Source organism: Octopus sinensis, linkage group LG4 (genome assembly GCF_006345805.1).
Source record: "Octopus sinensis linkage group LG4, ASM634580v1, whole genome shotgun sequence".
Taxonomy (NCBI): domain Eukaryota; kingdom Metazoa; phylum Mollusca; class Cephalopoda; order Octopoda; family Octopodidae; genus Octopus; species Octopus sinensis.
The window spans coordinates 66,331,463-66,352,823 of NC_043000.1; the positions used below are offsets into that span (position 1 = coordinate 66,331,463).

At 35.3% G+C, this 21,361-nt stretch overlaps 1 protein-coding gene across 2 annotated transcripts in view; it reads left to right on the forward strand.

The window, feature by feature from the left end:
• Nucleotides 1–21,361, forward strand: part of LOC115210294 (ribosomal protein S6 kinase 2 beta) — a 93,048-nt gene that overhangs the window by 37,958 nt on the left and 33,729 nt on the right. For both annotated transcript variants that reach the window (XM_029778812.2, XM_029778811.2), the window contains exons 4-9: nt 2,520–2,601; nt 5,402–5,482; nt 13,022–13,101; nt 13,808–13,914; nt 18,709–18,889; nt 19,909–19,979. In XM_029778812.2, coding sequence (XP_029634672.1) covers nt 2,520–2,601; nt 5,402–5,482; nt 13,022–13,101; nt 13,808–13,914; nt 18,709–18,889; nt 19,909–19,979 — 602 coding nt within the window. The remainder of the gene's footprint in view (nt 1–2,519; nt 2,602–5,401; nt 5,483–13,021; nt 13,102–13,807; nt 13,915–18,708; nt 18,890–19,908; nt 19,980–21,361) is intronic.

Below are 21,361 nucleotides of genomic sequence, written 5' to 3' on the forward strand. Positions count from 1 at the left end.
AAAAACTAGTCTACTTACAAGTTGAATAATTCAGTTTTGTCCAAATATTTCAGCTGATTGCTTTGAAATTAACTCGCTTGTTTTTTTTTTTTTCTTCTTCTTAGCACCGCTAGAGGGAGTGCTCATCTACAAACTGCTTGGACAGTTTCAGTTGATCAAAGTTTTAAACTCACTATACTGCATATGAGAAACCATACCATATTTACAATTTTATATAAGAAAAAAAAATTGACTGGTTCAAAATATAATCATAGTGAAAGTCTTAAGAATGTTGAAAATAAGAAATAAATTTATTCAGTTTGTTGATGCTTATAAGGAAAAGTTGGTCAGTGGATATTGAGTCATATGAGTTTGGTGGGTATGACACATAAACTCAGCCTTATTCAGCCCAAATATTCTGCCAGATCCAGCCTCTCTCACCTACCCTAAAATGTCATTCTAAAAAGAAACACATCATCAAAATCTCAAAGCATCAAGGTAATGCATGATTAATCCGAATTAGTAAGCATTACATTTGACTGAATAATTTTAATGCTAAAGGGTTAAAAATAATGCTAGGATTGTAAATAAATGGAGAAACATGGAGACAACTGATTTAATGTTAAGATTCTCACCATTTCATTCTAATTGGTTTTTATTGAAATTTGATTATTTTAAAAAATTATTCTAAAATAGTAGTAACATTTAACATACCTAATTCAACATGCTGGTGCCACATTAAAAGCACTGGTGCTGATATCACATTAAAAGCACTGGTGCTGATACCACATAAAACACAATACACTCTATGGGGTGGCCGGCATTAGGAAGGGCATCCAGCTGCAGAAACCATTCCACAACAGGCAATGGAACCTGGCCTTACAAGCGCCAGTCAAACTGTCCAACCCATACAGGTATGGAAAAAATAGATGATATCAATTTGATAGGAAGAAATTGCATGTGTTCTGTAGTGTAATTGGCCATACAGTCACCTGGCAGGTGATAGATATATTATCTGGACTCTCACTGCTAGTGAAATAATGCTTTAATCTCTGTAAATATTTTACTTGCTTCGCAGCTCATTCATTAGCTGATCAGTTCAAACAGGATAGAACTAGCTGCTCTACTACTGTCTTACAGAGCAAAGTGTTACACTTCAGTTTGATGTTTGTGACAAGAGTTAATTGTAAAAATATCTTTTATCGTTTGTTTCAGTCATTGAACTGCATCCATGCTGTGGCACCACCCTTAAAGGGTTTTTAGTCAAACAGATCAATTCCAGTACTTGTCAAGTCCAGTACCTATTCTCTTGTTCCCTTTTGCCAAACTGCTAAGTTACAGGGATGTAAACAAAGCAACACCAGTTGTTAAACAATGTGTGTGTGTGTGTGTGTGTGGAGGGCAAATACTGACACACACATACACACATTGACCAAATTCACACAAGGCATTGGTTAACCTGGATTATAGTCGAAGAACTCTAACCCAAAGTTCCTTGCATTGAAACTGAACCCAAAACCACATGGTTGCAAAGTGAACTTTTTAACCATCCAACAATGCCTGCACCTATAAAAAGATTATAAGTTAAACTTTGTTGGAAATTTAGCATGGAGCTTTTGTATATGATTTATATAATGATTCATTGTGATTCTACTCTAAATACATTTTTTTCTGTATCCTTTGGCTTTAGGATTTCTTAACATTTCACTTCAACTGAATATTACTCAGTATTTGAAATTATTGTGAATCTTTCTGTTTGTAACATTTACAAAATATACCTTTTGTGATTTATTTGATGGAATTACTTGTTTCATCTATTATTGAGATTTTTTATTTATCTTTTATTTTCATCTTTTTTTTTTCACTTGTTTCAGTTACTGAGTTATCTCATTCCATTATAGTATTCTTCTAAGGAAATTTATTCATTAACTCTTTAGCTTTTAAACTAGTCACATTCAAACCAAAATATTCTACCTGTTTTATGTTCAAACTGACCAGATCCAACCTCTCATACCTACCCTACAATGTCATTCTAAAAATAAACAAACACTTTCTTGAAACCTTGAAACTATAGGATAATGCATAATTAATTTAAAACAATGTTAATAAATAAACATTACATTTGACAGAGTAATTTGAATACTGAAGGGTTAAAATGCATATTTCAAGAACATTAATGTTTATATGATTTGAATATTGAAACCATTCAATCAGTGTAATAAGTTAGAATTGAAAAATTAGAACATGAATTTTAAAAAAAATATTTTGCTATTACATTAATAGTGGCACCACTGTGGTTGACTTTGCTTTCATCCTTTTGGATTGATAAAACGTACCAATCAAATTCTGGGGTTGATGTGATTGATCTCCCCCCCCCCTGCAGGCCTTGTCCCTATGCTTGAAACTGTTATGACAGTAATGGAAACATGTAAAGTTTGTAGCTTGTGTGCTTTGTTTAATTATCATCAGTTATAAGGATTTGTTTTTGGCAATTGAAAACTTAGAATATTTGTAAATTTATTTGCTTTATTTTTTTGCAGGTATTTCTTGTAAGAAAAATTAGTGGTAATGACCAAGACACATTGTATGCCATGAAAGTTTTAAGGAAAGCAACATTAAAAGGTAATTATTTTATAATTTATGAAAAAAATCTTTAAGCATTTTTTTTTTGTTTGTGTGTTTGTTTTTTACATTACAACCAAACATTAAATGTATAGTATGTGATGGTGTTAATTAGATTAATTTAGGCAGTGGGTTAAAGTAAAGCATAGAATGCCTCACCATATTTGGTTTGGCTTTCTGCCCTCTGAGTTCACATCCCACTGAGATGAACTTTTCCTTTCACACATTTTTAAGTGTTGATATAAAAATAAGTACCGATCGAAAATAGCAAATTAGTGAAACTGTAAGAATGTTGGACTTATTATGGCTCTTTGTGTTCTAAATTCAAATCTTGCCATGGTTTATATGAGTGATAGGCTTAATCTGTTGCCCAACTCATTATAATCACCTGGTACTTTGGTTACCTTTAGTAGAGGTCACTTTGTTGCAAGCAGTTTGAGGATAGCTCCATCTGTCTTCATATCAGTCTTAGAGACCTTGTAATGGAAGGAAACCATGGGAGGGAAGCCAGTGCCTTTCCTCCCAACTAAGAGATTTAAAAAAATTAATATCACCATCCTTTGAAATTATGACTAAATGAAGAAACCTCTTTGAAGTCATTCAACCTGCTAAAAATCAGTAGCAACTAAATCTTGCTTAAATTACACCTGCCTTCTTTAAAAAAGGAAGGACACATTAGATAATGTAACCCTAGATATATTGTACTTGATAAAAAGATGAGAAAGCTTTTGGCCATTGGTCTGCTTAACCAAAGTTGGCACAGGTTAACAATTACTTGAAGTGTTATTAGGCATTATAAGCACCAATTTGAAATAGAAAAGAGAAGCAGAAATCCACTGGTAGAATGACAATTACGATTTTTATGGAAAGTTATTTCCTAAAAGCCAAATAAATTATAAGAGAAATAATTTCTTTAATTCATGATTCACTTGTTCTTCTCATTACCTGTTAAATCTCATATGTCTCTTTACAATATCATTGATATTGTTATGCTTTTTTTTTACTTTAATGCTAGAAATTATTTGATATTTCAGTTTTTAATCTGACACAAAACAGTAGTTAACACATTTCTTGTTGACACTTTATGCAAAAAGTGAGAATACATTGTTTGTTTGACTAAGCTGCTGCTGCTACTACTATTATGACTATAGTAGTTTCTATTCCTCTATATTAACTAGCTATGTACCATTTAACGTTTCTGTCCATTTTTTTTTTATTGCTATCATCATCCAAAACAATTTTCTCAACCTTTCTCTCTCTCAGAACTACAACTTTCTCTAATTATATATTGAATAGTTTAAGTTGAACCATCAATTTTATTGGCTGTATCAAGTTGAGAGGGTTTTCAAAGATACTCTCTCTCTCTCTCTCTATCTATCTATCTATATATATATATATATATATATATATCTAAAATCATCATCATCAAACATCTGCTTTCCATGCTGGCATGGGTATATATATAGTCAATTCATAGAACAAAAAAAGATGTAAGGACATGCACAAGAAATATATATTTAATTATGAAATACTTCAAATGAGTTATTTTTAATAAGTTCAAACTTTGTTGCTTGAGTGAATAAAAGTAATTAACTTCAAATATCTTTTTCATTTCAAATATTAACTTTTAATACTTTTATGAACCAATGAGAGATTCTCTATGTAGATGACTTGAACAATACTGGATAATATTCTGCCTAGAATAAAAAAATTTTTTTGTCATGACTAAAAATACCTTTTATCATAGGTCTTCTCAATTAGGATTGACTTTGGACTAACCAAAACCATTTAGTTTTACACAAATGCATAATCCTGTTATATGATCAATTATCTTTTTGTTAATGATTTTATTTGTAAATTGAGGGCAGCGAGCTGGCAGAATCATGAGTACAGCGGGCAAAATGTTTTGTGGTATTTCATCTGTCTTCACGTTCTGAGTTCAAATTCTGCCATGGTTGACTTTGCCTCTCATCCTTTCAGGGTCATTTAAATAAGTACCAGTTTTGCACTGGGGTTGATGTAATCGACTTAATTCCTTCCCCCAAATTTGAGGCCTTGTTCTTCCAGTAGAAAGGATTTTATTAGTGTTATATAACTATTAAAATCCCTTAAAATTTAGCATTCAGATTACTTTGTCAAATGTAATGCTTATTTATTTGTTTTGTTTTGAATTGATCATACCCTATCTCATAGCTTTGAGATATCGATTATGCAATTATTTTTAAATGACATTGTAGGTAGGTGTGAGAAGCCAAATCTGGCTAACCTGAAGATAAAACAGGCAGAATATTTTGGCTGGATATGCTTTAAATCCTTAAGGGTTAAAAAAAACCCATTTGTGTTAAAGGTTTCCTGATGATTCTGAATGTATATATATCTATATAAATAGACATATTCTAGTGCACATAATTCCTTGTTCATGTTACTTTGTTGAATTCTTTTGAGGATGTGTCATTATTTTTGTGTCTTTTTCTTATGAATAACCAAATAACCTGTCTTAACACTTTTAATGCCAACATGAATAAGACCCCACTCACTTTCAAGTTATCTGTTCATCTTAAACCATTTTAATAGCCTTATTTAAATTCAGAACTCGTTATTACATAAATGATAATGCAGCATTTTAACTGGTATACATATCTTTTGTTATTTCAAGCATCAGCTCAACTCACCATTAAATATATACATACAGTTGTTTTATGAAACCTTTTTTTTTGTTGTTGTGTTAAATAATTATTTTCCCAAAGTGAACTTCACTTTGATTTTGTCAATGAAAATAATACTTATGTTTCTTTTTTAGTTCGAGATCGACAGAGAACAAAATTAGAGAGAGATATTCTTGCTGATGTGAATCATCCTTTTATTGTTAAATTACACTATGGTATAACACCTTTTATATTTTATATCTTACTATTTGTTTGTCAGGTGTGTTTTATATTCACCTGTGCAAATTCTTGACTAATTACCACCTATCTCCCATCTAGTCACTACAAGATCCCAGATTGAGCATTCATAATACAAATTAAAGCACTTTTTAATTAAGCAATGGGAATAATATTCTTATTTGTCTAAAGTCTCTTTAAAGGGTTTCAATTAATAAGTGCTCTGAGTAGCTAAACACAGAAAAAGAGATACTCCTGGAAAAATGCTAATGAGGATAATGCTTCAGGTTCTAATTAATTCAGCCACATCAAAAGATTTTTAAATACCTATGTCATCATCATCATCATCATCATCGTTTAACGTCCGCTTTCCGCGCTAGCACGGGTTGGACGGTTTGACCGGGTCTGGGAAGCCAGGGGCCGCTCCAGGCTCCAGTCTGAATCTGGCAGAGTTTCTACGGCTGGATGCCCTTCCTAACGCCAACCACTCCGTGAGTGGATTGGGTGCTTTTTACGTGCCACCTGCACAGGGGCCGGAGGGTCCGGCATCGTCACGATCGGATTCGAGCATTTTAACGTGTCAGCGGCACGGGGGCAACGAGGTCCGGGGTACTTTGGGGATTGGGGTATTTTGGGGATCCAGGGTACTTTGGGGATCCGGGGTACTTTGGGGATCCGGGGTACTTAGAATGGGTAGGGGGGTACTTAGAATGGGTAGGGGGGTACTTAGAATGGGTAGGGGGGTACTTAGAATGGGTAGGGGGTATGTGGAATTGCTGCAGAAAGCAGCCCGGGTCTTTGTAGTCACAGCATATCTCCAGAGATCTCGGTCCTTCGCCATTGCCTCAGTGAGGCCCAATGCTCTGAGGTCATGCTTGACCACCTCATCCCATGTCTTCCTGGGTCTACCTCTCCCCCTGATACCTTCAACTGTTTGGGAGTGGCACTTCTTCACACATCTCTCTTCATCCATCCGCAGCACATGACCATACCATCGCAAGCGTCGCTCTTGCACACCACATCTGATGCTTCTTATATCCAGCATTTCTCTCAGGATACTTACACTCTGTTTTGCGTGCACACTGACACTACACATCCAGCGGATCATGCTAGCTTCATTTCTTTCAAGTCTACGCATGTCTTCTGCAGTCACAGCCCATGTTTCATTACCGTGAAGCATGGCAGTTCGCACACATGCATCATATAATCTACCTTTTGCTCTGAGGAGAGCCTTTTGTTGCCAGTAGGGGTAGGAGCTTTCTGAACTTTGCCCAGGCTATTCGTATTCTAGTGGTGATACTCTCTGTGCATCCACCTCCGCTACTAACTTGGTCTCCCAGGTAGCGGAAACTATACTCTACTTCTTCTTTTCTCTCCCTGGAGTGTGATGGAATCTGTTTTCTGAGTGTCTGTTGTGTCTATTGTCCCTGTGCATCTGCCGCACATGAAAGCTATCTTATCTGTTAATTTCCCTTTAATGTTGCTGCACCTCTTATGTGTCCATAACTTACATTGGGTGCATCTTATGGAGTTTCTACCTGTACCTTTCCTACAGGTTGAGCAGGGCCACCTACCCGAGGGGATGTGTGTTGAGTACCTCTTGCTCTGCTTACTAATACTTTGGTCTTTGCTACATTTATTCTAAGGCCCTTTGATTCCAACCCTTGCTTCCATACCCGAAATTTCTCTTCTAGTTCCGGTAGTGATTCTGCTATGAGAGCTAGGTCATCGGCATAGAGGAGCTCCCAGGGGCATCCCGTTTTGAATTCCTCTGTTATTGCTTGAAGTACTATGATGAACAAAAGGGGACTGAGGGCTGAGCCCTGGTGCACACCTACTTCTACTCGGAATTCTTCACTATATTCGTTGCCAATCCTAACCTTGCTAACAGCCTCTCTGTATAGAGCCTGTACAGCCCTTATTAGCCATTCTTCAATCTCCAGTTTCCGCATCGACCACCAGATAAGGGAACGGGGAACCCTGTCAAAGGCTTTCTCCAAGTCTACAAAAGCTATGTAGAGGGGTTTATCTTTAGCTAGGTACTTCTCCTGCAGTTGTCGGACCAGGAATATAGCATCAGTGGTGCTTCTACCTGGTACAAAACCGAACTGCATTTCATCTAAACAAATTCTCTCCCTAATGAGATTGGTTATGACCTTCTCTGAGACCTTCATCACCTGGTCCAACAGTTTGATACCTCTGTAGTTATTTCTATCTAGAGCATCACCCTTACCCTTGTAGCAGTTGACTATGGTACTGCTGCACCAGTCATTGGGTATGGCTCCATTGTGAACTACCTGGTTTACAATGCGGGTGACTATGGCATGGCCCACATAGCCAGCTGTTTTAAGCATCTCAGCAGTGATTCCTGATAGGCCAGGGGCTTTGCCTGGTTTCATATCCTTAATTGCCTTATCTACACGGGAGCTGTCTATTCGGGTAGCTGGTCCCTCTACTGGGTCAACATTTGGCAGGCTCTCCTCCTCCCATTCATTCTCCTCATTTAGCAGTCTTTCATAATGGCTTCTCCAAGCCTCTTTCTTTTCACTAGTAGTAAAGCAAGTGCCCCATCATCCATGCGGACACATTTCTCTCCTATAACATCGCTATTTTCTCTGACACACTGTCTGGCAATCCGAAATACTTCAGCTCTTTGATCCTCGCGACGCTGGACATTGGCAAACTTCTTCTTTTCTGCTACATCTTTGGCAATGTATACCTGCCGCCCAGCCTCTTTTGGCTATCTGGTACAGTTCCCTGCTGCCCCCCTCCTTCCAGGCTTTCCAGGCTCGTCTCTTTTCACAGATGGCTTTATCTACTGCACTATTCCACCACCACGTAATTCTAGGTCTGGAAGGGACTTTGCACCATCCACAAACTTGGTCTGTGGCACTCAACAAGCTGTCCCGTAGGAATTCCCAGCTACCTTCTATGTCTGACATCTGAAGCTCCTCTTCCTCTCATCAAATTTCTTGATGAGTATGTCCCTAAATTTCTGACCATGCGAAGGGTTCTTTAGCCTCCAAATCCTTCTTTTCTGGATTGGTTTGTTTCTTGGAGTCCTTCTGGCCTCAAGCTTAAAGTCACTGATGATTAGTCTATGCTGAGGGATACATTCTTCACCCGGGAGGGACTTTGTATTCAAGAGCAACCCTGCATCCCGTTGTCTGGTGAGGATGAAGTCTATTTGGCTAGCGGAGTCTCCTGACTGATAAGTTATAAGGTGGCAGACTGGCTTCTTGAAGTTAGTGTTGCAGATTGAAAGGTTACATGCATCACAGAATTCCAGTAGTCTAGTTCCCTCATCGTTTCTGGTGCCAATACCATATCCACCATGTACCCCAGTGAAGATACCCGATTCCCGCCCAACATGCCCGTTAAAATCTCCACCTACAAAGATGAGGTCCTTGTTACTAGTCTTTGAAGTAGCCTGCAGAAGGGTATCATAAAAGTTGTCCTTCTGATCATTTGGTAGTCCCGCTTGTGGGGCATAGGCTGAGATAATCATAGCTGTGCCACTCTGTAGGACCAACCTGAGCTTAAGCACTCTATCACAAACCCTGACAACCTCTATGACCTTATCCACCCATTCCTCCGCAAGGAGAATGCCTACACCCCCTACACCTTCCGCGTTACCTTGCCAGTAGAGTTTGTATCTAAGTGCCTTGCCCGTGAGGACCCTAGCCGAAGCATCTCTCCATCTTACCTCTTGTATGCAGCATACATCAACCTGTCTTCTCTCTAGCATCTCTACAATCTCACTAGACTTGCCTGTCAATGTACCAACATTGATAGTGCCAACTCTGAAAACTGGGAAGGAGATGTGGGGGGGACAGGGGGGATTCGGCGCCTGAGAAGAGGAGGGTTGTAGTGGTGGTGATAGTTTTCGTGGTATTTTTCTTTTGATCTCTCTTCCAACCTGACCACGCCGTGGGCAGGAGCTGGTGTTAGCAGTGGACATTCGTTATCGTCACTGAGTAACGTAATTAGGTAGAGGAAAGAAATACAGATATTCTAGAGTTGAGTTGGGGAGGGGGGTCCAGTTGAGGCGGGTAATATAGGGGAGCAACCAGTGGGGAAGGTTGGGGTAAGGAGGAACGATGGCAGGAAGGGTTGGTGTAGGTTCCTAAGAAATAAAAACGTAGGATATTACGAGGCGGGAGGGTACTAAAGGGGATGGTCGGATTGACGAGGCGGGAGGGTACTAAAAGGGGATGGTCGGATTGAGGCAGTGTCAGGAGGAAGCGTAAGATCGGTGGGCAGTTGATGAGCTATGGCGCTAGCAGCTTGTCTTAAGCATATGAGGAGAAGTGGTAGTGGGAGGAGGAGGAGGGAGTAGGGCGTACCCAGTGTAGATGAGTAAGGTGTATCCGGTGTAGATAGAGAGAACGGGGTATACTGGTATTGGTGGTGGGGGGGGGTGAGAACAGTGTTCAACGGTATTGGTGGTGGGGGTGAGAACAGTGTTCAACGGTATTGGTGGTGGGGGTGGGGGGGCGGGCGCACCGCCAATGACTGAAAGATGGGAAAAAGATGGGATTACCGGCTTGAGGCAGCCTGCGGTTAAATATGTAGAGAGAGAGATAGAAGATAAATCAAGTTATGGCGAAGGCTTGAAAGTATCCTAAAAAGGTTAAATTTTCGTAACAGTGTATGAAAAAACGTATTAACAACGAATAAAAAATATAGTAAGATAATTTTTTAAGAACTTGCTGCGGTCATCGAGCGGGAGTTGAAATTGAAGAAGAGTAGTTTGAACTGGGAATTTAAATTGCAGAATCGTAATAGTAATAGTAATGGCGGTTTTCAAGTTTTAGCATATGAAGAAGAAGAGGAGGAAAAAGAAGACCGCCAATGACTGAAAGATGGGAAAAAGATGGGATTACGGCTTGAGGCAGCCTGCGTTAAATATTGTAGAGAGAGAGATAGACGAGATAAATCAAGTTATGGCGAAGGCTTGAAAGTATCCTAAAAAGGTTAAATTTTCGTAACAGTGTATGAATAAACGTATTAACAACGAATAAAAAATATAGTAAGATAAATTTTTTAAGAACTTGCTGCGGTCATCGCGGGAGTTGAAATTGAAGAAGAAGTAGTTGAACTGGGAATTTAAATTGCAGAATCGTAATAGTAATAGTAATGGCGGTTTTCAAGTTTTAGCATATGAAGAAGAAGAGGAGGAAAAAGAAGACCGCCAATGACTGAAAGATGGAAAAAGATGGGATTACGGCTTGAGGCAGCCTGCGGTTAAATATTGTAGAGAGAGAGATAGGAAGATAAATCAAGTTAATGGCGAAGGCTTGAAAGTATCCTAAAAAAGGTTAAATTTTCGTAACAGTGTATGAATAAACGTATTAACAACGAATAAAAAATATAGTAAGATAAATTTTTTAAGAACTTGCTGCGGCATCGAGCGGGAGTTTCAATTGAAGAAGAAAGTAGTTGAACTGGGAATTTAAATTGCAGAATCGTAATAGTAATAGTAATGGCGGTTTTCAAGTTTTAGCATATGAAGAAGAAGAGGAGGAAAAAGAAGACCGCCAATGACTGAAAGATTGGAAAAAGTGGGATTACGGCTTGAGGCAGCCTGCGGTTAAATATTGTAGAGAGAGAGATAGGAAGATAAATCAAGTTATGGCGAAGGCTTGAAAGTATCCTAAAAAGGGTAAATTTTCGTAACAGTGTGAATAAACGTATTAACACAACGAATAAAAAATATAGTAAGATAAATTTTTTAAGAACTTGCTGCGGTCATCGAGCGGGAGTTGAAATTGAAGAAGAAGTAGTTGAACTGGGAATTTAAATTGCAGAATCGTAATAGTAATAGTAATGGCGGTTTTCAAGTTTTAGCATATGAAGAAGAAGAGGAGGAAAAAGAAGACCGCCAATGACTGAAAGATGGGAAAAAGATGGGATTACGGCTTGAGGCAGCCTGCGTTAAATATTGTAGAGAGAGAGATAGGAAGATAAATCAAGTTATGGCGAAGGCTTGAAAGTATCCTAAAAAAGGTTAAATTTTCGTAACAGTGTATGAATAAACGTATTAACAACGAATAAAAAATATAGTAAGATAAATTTTTTATGTGAGGAATATTATTCTATAGAACTAACATTTGAATTCTGTTATTCTTTTATTCAGTCACTGAACTGTGATCATTCAAGGGCATTGCCTTTATTAGCTTTAACTGGTTGTTCATTTTACAGTCTAGTTCAAATTTTATCAATCTCTGTTTATTGAATGGCTAAATTAATTTTTAATTAAAAAGAAATATACAATTTGATGCATTGTTTTGCACTGATACACATGTAAACGGTATCTATCTCTATGCCAAAAATAACCTGACAACAAAATTGACTGGGTTTTTTTTTCTATTATATGTGCCAGATGATGGAGGACCTCAATAGTTGGCAAGATGCTGTGAGATCCATCTACTCCATCGTAGCATAGAAAAAGTGATGTAAAAATGATGTGTGTGTGTGTGAGACAGGCTTTCACATTAGTTAACCCAAGACTCCTGTTGAAAACACTTGGCCAAAGTGCTTGATAGTGGGATTAAACCTGGTTGTGAACTTGTTAAACTACACAGTAATGAGTAAATTTCCTTTAGATTGCCATGAAATTTCTTGGCATACTGGAATAAAGTGAAACCGTTGACTGTTCAGTGAAGAATTTATTTAGTTTCCTTCTATCTTGTCATAGCTTAACTGGACTGAATTTACATGTGTTCTTAAAGGTGATTTTACTTTTTTATTTTTAGCAAATGAGGTTATGAGACAATGCTTTATTTGTATTTCAGTCTTGGTCTATTTCAGCCATTGCATACACTACATAACTTATATCTTGTGACCCTTTTAAGAAACAATATTTTCATAAGAAACCAAAGATGTTTCTTGTATCAGGTCATATCAGTAGTGGCGGGAGCTAGGGAGCTGTTACTTCAGTTGGATTCTGGTCTGTGTGCAAAAAACGGATTATGTAATGTGTATAATAAATGATGCTGCATGTTTTGGAAACACGGGTGTTGAATGCAGAAGATCTGAGATTAGAGAGTCAATTATAATTTCTTAGATGTGTAGTGTTAACTCTGATAAAAAGTGGAGCATAAGTGAGCTAAGAGTGTGGCTGAGTATAAAAGGTATTATTAGTTGATACATGTAGGAGACATGACTGCTGGAATGGATATCATGCAGGTATATGAATGAATGCTAATTGAAAACATCTTTTCTGTAGGTACTCATATCAGCAGAACATGAGGTATTGGTGTTGGACCTCACAATAAAAATTAAAAAAGAAAAACTGGTGATATTCTATTTTACAGACCTGTTCATGCTGTAGAATCATAGCAGAATGAACAGACATTATATATGATAATTAATGATACTTATTACTAACACTATTGATTCATTAAGATCCCTGATTTTCTTTATTCCATTTTAAAGTCACCTTATCCTTTTACATCTCTTCAAAATTTGTGATTGACTTAAGTATTCATATTCTTTTCTTTTTGTTTCTAAAATAATTCACTATTATTTTGCAGCCTTTCAAACAGAAGGAAAACTATATCTTATATTAGAATTCTTGCGAGGAGGTGATCTATTCACTAGATTATCTAAAGAAGTAAGTCTTATTCTTCTTGATTTAGTTGTGTGTGATCAAAGTAATTTTACATTTTCATTTTTAATAAATTTTTTAAATAGTAGTGGTTTAAAATTTTAAAATGTCAGAAGATTCAAAATGTTTAAATGGTCATTGTCTTGTAATAATATATCTTGTTCAGCATAATTTGTGAAACAATACTTTTAAGTATAAGCAGGCTATTTCAGGAGTGTTTCTGTATTCAGAACTATTCCATAGTATTGAAAATATTGGAACTCCTCTATTAATAAGCAAAATAATAGCTTTCATGATTTTGATTTATATCCCTAAAGTAAGATTGTCTTCTGTGCAGAAAAAAAAAAAAAGAATAAGTAGTTCTGCAACTTTTATGCTAGCTGCTTTGATAATGGTGATATCATCATCACAGCTAATGATCATAATGAAAAATACTACAGTTGTGTATGGAGCTTACACTCATGACATGGGGAATTAAATCTGAAGTTCTGCAATGGAAATGATCTATTTGCCAGAATGTGATTAAAGAATTGTACTTGCTAGATTATTACTGGAAATTACAATAGCTTCCTGCTTCTGAGAGTCAAGTTATTGACTTAAAGTTTTTTGAATGCTTGAATTTTTTTTATTACCTGAAATCTTCATATTAGCATAAGTAGAAATTCTTTTTGTATCTCACTAATGAAGGCATATTTAATTAATTTGTTTTTAGGTAATGTTTACTGAAGAAGATGTTAAATTTTACCTTGCTGAATTAGCATTGGCCTTAGATCATTTACATGGACTTGGCATTGTCTACAGGGATTTAAAACCAGAAAAGTAAGCTAAAATTCTAATAAATTTTAATTCTATTTTGCATAAACTGTAATTGCTATATTTATTTATTTATATTCTACATTCAGGTGGTTGATCTAGAATTGCAGTATTTCTAAAATTATGCTTGTCAGAGCAAAATTTAATTTGTGTTAAGTTGAGTTGTTTTAAAACAAAAGCATGCAAGTTTTGTAATCCAAAATATTACAATTGATACATTCCAGTAATCTTGTTGCATAATGGAACTGAGCTACAGTATTAATGGTAAAGAATTGGGAATTGAATTTTAACTTGAGAATATATATGTATTAAAAATAGGATAGATATTAAAGAAGTTCTAGTTTATCCATAAAATATTTACAACTATTTGGTTCTCAACACAAAATCAACATAGGAATAATTTGATGGGTTTACTTAAGATTTATTTTATTGAAAAAGGAATTTTATACAATGCAATGTAGTTTTTAAGATTATATATGGAATAGGTGTTGTGGATGTGTGGTTAAAAAGTTTGCTTTCCAACCACATGGTTTCAGGGTTAGTCCTATTGCATGGCACCTTGGATTAGTCCTATTGCATGGCACCATGTCTTCTGTTATAGCTCCAGGCCAACCAAAGCTGTGTGAATGGATTTGGTTGATGGAAACTGAAAGAAGCTTGTTGCGCATGTGTTTCCTTGGCTTGATATCACACAATGGTTGCAAGTAAGTTTCACTGTCATATGAGCAGTGTTGTTTCCTTCCAGTCTTCCATGTCCAGACAAAAGGAAATATTACTTTACTTGGAAACAGGTTGGGGTTGAAAATAGGAAGGGCATCCAGCTCTAGAAAATCAACTTCAGCAAAATTTCACCTAACTTATGCAAGCACAGAAATGTGGTGTTAAGATGATAGTGATACACTTCACATATTTTCTTGTACAAATTATGCAGAATGCCAACATTCATTAAATCAAAGTATTTTATCCTAGCTCAAAGATGATTAGTCATCTATGAGTTTCATTTGATTTTTGATTTTGCAACAAGTGGAGGTTTTGATTGTCCCATACTGGAGCATCACTTTGATTTGAAAGGGTTTTGTCAATTTTATCAATCCAAGTAGTTGATGTAAAGAGAGGTAGCTCAGTTTAAACAGCACAAGGTATATTTATTGAGTATGACTTTTCAACAACCTAGTACTGTTGAAGAATAAACTTATGCACAGGAATATAGGCAAGTGTTTGCTAATGGTCCTCAGGCTCACTAAAGCCTTATGTGTGGGTTTGGTAGCCAGAAACTGAAAGACCATTTTATGTGTGTGTGTGAATTTGTCTTGCTTCAATGGAAGTTGAGATGTATGGGTAGTGTTGTTAGTTCTCCACTTCACAAATCATCCAGTCACTTCACATCTTTGAAGCCATGTGGCATAAGAAACTCCCTGTTTGAAAAACAGGCAAACAAAGGGTGTCCAGCTGTAAGAAACAATGCCTCAAATCCTCTAAGCTTTGCAAGTATGGAATAACAAATGTAAAATGAATGAAAATATATATATATATATATATATATATATATATATATATATATATATACACACACACACACACATATCAATAATAAAGTGATTGTTTCTTATCAGAAACAAAATGTTTAATAGGACTGCTATAGAAGTGCTCAATTAAATGAGACAAATATATTAAACTATGGTTGCAGAACAAACAAATATAAGGTCATCCACGTAACATTTCATATCTCGAACATTTAATCACATAATGCTTTTTCTTTCACATAGAATATACATGCGTAAAATCATGGAAGATGAAACACAACCCATCAATACAAGCATATAAGAAAAATGTGTGAATACAGTCCATCGTGGTTAAAAGTTAATGATTAATACTTTAGTGACTAAAAAAATATATCTTTTAACATTACAATATCTAGAATAATAAATACATAAAAATATAAAGAAATATATAAATATATAGATATATAAAAATACATGTATATAGGAAACATAAATAAATAATATATAAGGTAAGATAAAAGTTCATCATTTAGAAATTATTTCGATTAAAAATTACTTTTCAAGATAAGGGAAACCTATTGTTAAAAGCCAGTATCCATGCAAAAAAACAAAGAAACCATATTTACATTCCCTATGGCCAATTCAGGGGTTCATCACCATATTTAATGCACGAGGGTGCATCACGATAATTACTCCTTCATCAGGGGAAAAATAAAGAAACACACATTTTGTACCAGGGTGAGACCTCCTTAACCAAACCTAATGCAATATTGCATGGTTTCTTATTTAAGAAGTCATGCTCAGACCAGCCCAAATATAAATGGCTGTATTAAATTAATTTCAACCTCGACGGTTTCAATTCCCTGTAAGAGCTTAATTATTTATTTACTACAACTTTTTTATTCCTATACACTTTTAAGAAGGTAGATGAAAATTTATGGATGCAAAAAGGAATCACGTGTGTGTGTGTGTGTGTATATATATACATACACACACACATACATGCATGCATACATACATACATACATATATATATGCGTGTATCAACTAGGCTGTTGGATGCTTGTTATAAACTACCGGTCACAATGCACTTTCTTGCTCTATTGTAGCTTTGAAACAAGGCCACCCTGCTACCTAAGTAGGCAGGCTAACATTCTTCTGAAAGGAATACCAGTCTGTTGCAAGGTTACCCATTTACAACTGAGTGAACTGGAGCAATGTGAAATGTAGTGTTTTTCTCAAGAACACAATACACTTGCAGTCTGGGAATCAAAATCATAGGCTTGTGATGGTTGAGTGCAACACCCTAATTACTAGGCCATGCACCTTCACCATATATTTCTGCCCCCCTGTTTCTCTATCACATTCTAACTTTTCAACATCTGATACTGGGTCACCCCCTCCAGTGCTCCCTCTGTTATAGTAAGACATCTGTTTCTGTCTCTTTATCACCCTCTAACTTTTCATCCTCTCACACGAGTTTCCCTCTTCAAATGTCCCTGCCCTCTCATAATTCCTTGTCTTGCAAGTTAAATGGTGACCCTGCCAGTGTTAGTATCACATAAAAAGCATCCAGTCCACACTGTAAATTGGTTGGCATTTAGAAGGGCATCCAGCTGTAAAAACTCAGCCAAATCAGACAGTAGCATAGGGTAGTTTTTCTACCTGGCCAGCTCCTGTGAACCATCTTATCCATGCATGCATGGAACATGGATGCTAAACAGTGATGATGATGATGACACACACACACATATGCACTGTACCTTGGGCAAGTGTCTTTCCTTATAGCCTCAGGCCAACCAAAGTCTTGTGAGTGTATATGGAAGATGGAAACTGAAAGAAGCCTGTTGTGTGTGTATATATATATCCAGCTATCAAGCACACACCTCAGCTTAGTTTGTGACTATAAATTTCACTTATAACACTTTAGTCCTTTGAAGTTATTATAGAAGACAGCACTTACTCAAAGTGCTGTACAGTGAGATTGAACATAGAATGACATGGTTATGAATCAAACTTCCTAAGCACACGGTCATGCCTAAGAATATTTTGAGGAACATATATTGATAAAGCCACAGAAAATGTTAATAATTCTGATCAGTGCACAATGTTGTGTAATGACTTGACTTATAAACACATTCATATATAAATGATAGATGCTCTGTTATATGTTGGAATAATGTTATTTTCAAGCACTTGTGTTTGTGTTCATTTGCTCTTTTCTTATCAGTTGAACATGCGATAACAAAAGTTCACTTAATGGCAAGTAGCAGAATGTCATCCTGACAATGCTGATATTGGAAGGTTGTTCAAATTTGTTTGTTTCAAGCAGAATTTCAAAAAGAAAAGTTGTCAAAATATTTAAGTGGCTACTGTGTGTGTGTGTGTGTGTTTGTGTTGATATTTAGCATAGAATAAATGTTTATCAATCAGAGATTTTAGCAAATACAGGAATCATAAACAGTACATCTGCTTTTCCATGCTGGCATGTGTTGGATAGTCAAATGCCTTTCCTGTCATCAACCTTTTTAGTCATCTCTTACAGGCAATGAATGTATCTATTAATGATAAATTATAAATTTTATTAGATGCTTTATAGCCATGATTCTAAGATATAAAAAAATGTGCACTTTGGATCTCAAACCAGTTATAATATTTTCGGTAAAAATAGATTCTATATATTTAAGCCATTAGCCACCTGAATTATTTCCTTTTGTTTATTTTGTTTTTTTAATCATGTAAATTTTCTTGATCAAAATTCTTTGGGTTTTTTTTTCTATATATAAACATGGCTGCTAGATAATCAAAGCCGGCTCAAGTAGACTATTTTATGCTGATGAGGTCAAATAAGATCAGAACATGCGCCATTGCCTGTTCCTGGTCCAAGCATATGAATTTTGTTACATTCTCAATTTCTTGAAATTATATCCCCTTTTCTTTGTGGATCACTAACAGCTACAACTAGGATTTTGTTGCCTTTTTCCAACAAATTGGGAAATTTCAAATATTTGGGTATTTTATGTTCATATCAGTGTATCATCCTATCATCCCTTCACTTATGCCCTCTTAAGTGAAAACCAGTTATGATTTCAGCTAAGAATTTATTATCATACAAGAAAAGAACTTGATATCTAGTTTAATATAAGTTGATGGTTTGTTAAATGTGTTTAGAACCTTTATTTCTGTTTCTCATGTAACCTTAAAAAAAAAAGAATAGCTATGTATATAAATTTACTTATTGTATTCAGATCTTTTGATTGATTATCTTTTTTTTTTTCTTTCTTTCTTCAACCTTCAGTATTCTCTTGGATGCAGATGGACATATAAAATTAACAGATTTTGGTTTGAGCAAAGAATCATTGTTTGATGAGAAAAAGACCTTTTCTTTTTGTGGTACGATTGAATACATGGCTCCTGAAGTTGTCAATAGAAAAGGACATGGTACTGCTGCCGATTGGTGGTCATATGGTGTACTAATGGTGATTTTCAATTTTGAATATTAACTAATTGTAGTTCTGTGTACACTTTGAAAGAAGAAAGAGCAGTGTTTTGATACATATGACCTCAAATACAATATATATTTTGATAATTTAATTAATTTTTATAATCATATTTTTTTAAATTTTGGATTTGATGGTCTTCCAGATATTTTCTTTTATCTTGTGTAGTAATGATCCATTTGTTTGTTAAAGTGCTTTTAATCTAAAATCAAACTTTATGGTTTTTGTTACCAGATACTCCTGATCAAAACGTTTTTAATGGTATACGTAGACAAGATTTTAATGAAGGTGCTTGATTTAGTTTTAGATTTTGTTTTCATGAAATTCATAACTCAGTCTCAACACTGTTTGGTCTTTTTTATTTAAAATCTTCAACTTAGAATACAGACCACTTAAATAACTTAGTTTAATCAGAAAAGTTAGATGGTATAATCAATTGATTTAATCTGTTTTTTTAACCCTTTTGTTACCATATATATTTTGAAATACATGGCCTCTCTTTCAATTAATTTTAAAAATAATGAAGAACTTAGTAAACTAATTTTGTCCTTATTAAACTGGTTTTTGAAACACAAGTTAACATGAAATTTTAATGAAAGGCTTTAATTTAGATCACTTTAAAACACAAAAGTGGTCTGGCAGAACCAGGGACAGTATGAGATAGGTTGGTGTCAAAAGGGTTAATTATACTTAATGAATTGAGTCTAGAGAGATGAAAGGCAGTTATCTTGGTTGGATTAGAACTTAGAATCATAAGGTACTTATTCTTACTGAGTCCACTAGGTGGTGGTGGTGGAAGAATTGGTAAAAATAGAGCTACAACAGGATTGCTTTTTTTCTTGAACACCCATAAGTCATTAAAATAAATACTATGAAATACTTGATTTGCTTTTATTTGGAATAACTTTAAGCATATGTAGGTTTTTTTTTAATGCTGTTCTTATACTAACCAAAACACCTCATTTATATTGTTAATAAAATATATATTTTCACTATAGTTTGAAATGTTGACCGGTGCATTACCATTCCAAGGTGAAAATAGGAAGGAAACTATGACACAGATTTTAAAGTAAGCTATTTACAATATAAAATGTAATTATTTTTTGCATTTATTTTCAGTGGAATATCTAACCAAAATAATTAAAGTTAGACATTATTTTATGTAAGCTTTTAGTGTATTTAACTTTGCTTTCATTCAATGGGTGAGACATTAAATATATTGTTTTTATCAAACTAACAATCTTTGCATATTTGCCTGACCTGATAAAAATTATCACTCCTACCATCTCATAGAAGTACACATTGAATAATATTGTCCTAGATGCTTTTGTGCTGAAGGAAAGAAAGAACCCTTTCATTGCAGGTTTCCTCAATCAAGGACCAACCTAGAGTTACATAATCACGAATACTCTTTTCATATTTAAAAACTTAAGATACAAGCCCATGGCTATAGCATACACATGTGCACACGCACAGCACACACACATACAACGCACACACATAACACTCACATGGCATCCCAAAAAATATATCCTCACATTGAATGATTATAAAGTCATCATTTATTAAAAATCTTGTCTTCAAATTGATGACCATTCTGGTTCAGACATTGTTGATAACATGAAGCAATGGATTCACAAAACCTTTCATTTGGTATTTGTGTGTATTCTTATTCAGTGGCTGCCTTCAATTCGTCAAATGTTGATGTTTTTGTAACGGTAAATGCAGGTAAATAAACATGATGTTTCTCTGTAATATGTGGATTCTCAGGTCTTGACATGGTGCAATCATGGCAGTTCATCAAGCCATTTAATTTAAAAGTATCCTTATCACTCCAAACAATCTTTGTTGGAAAGTGTGCATCTTATACACATCTTGCCAAGTACCATTTGAAATGTAACTTTTCCAATAACAATGCTTCAAAATGTAATGGTCATTTGATTTTGAAATTCCTATTTCACAAATTGCATACTGCACATATTTTCTTGTACCCTTTTTTTTCTTTGTTGGGCTCCTTGATGTCTGTGAACATTCTGTACAGTTCTATCTTCAAACTTATCTCTAATTCAAGTGATGGTAAGTCATGTAGGTGGATTTGTTTGAAACTCCCTCTTAAACTGTCTTTGTACTTCAACTGCTTTTTGAAACTTGGAGTACATGAGGAAAAATTTCCTTTGTTCAAAGCTTAGTCTGGCTCCTTTCATTATTTCTAATGGGTTAAATCTAGAATGAAATGATAATTGAGTTATCAGCTGTCAGAGTGTGTATACATTTTTTGTGATATCCTTTGGATATATATGTATGTATGTATTTATGAATATATTAAGTGTATATCATATTTGTCAAAAAATGGAGGAGATATGATGTTAAAAAGTTGTAAGAAGTTTCAAACATAGAGATAAAATCATTTTAGAATTTGCAAATATCATAGTACTCATCAGTGCAGAGAAA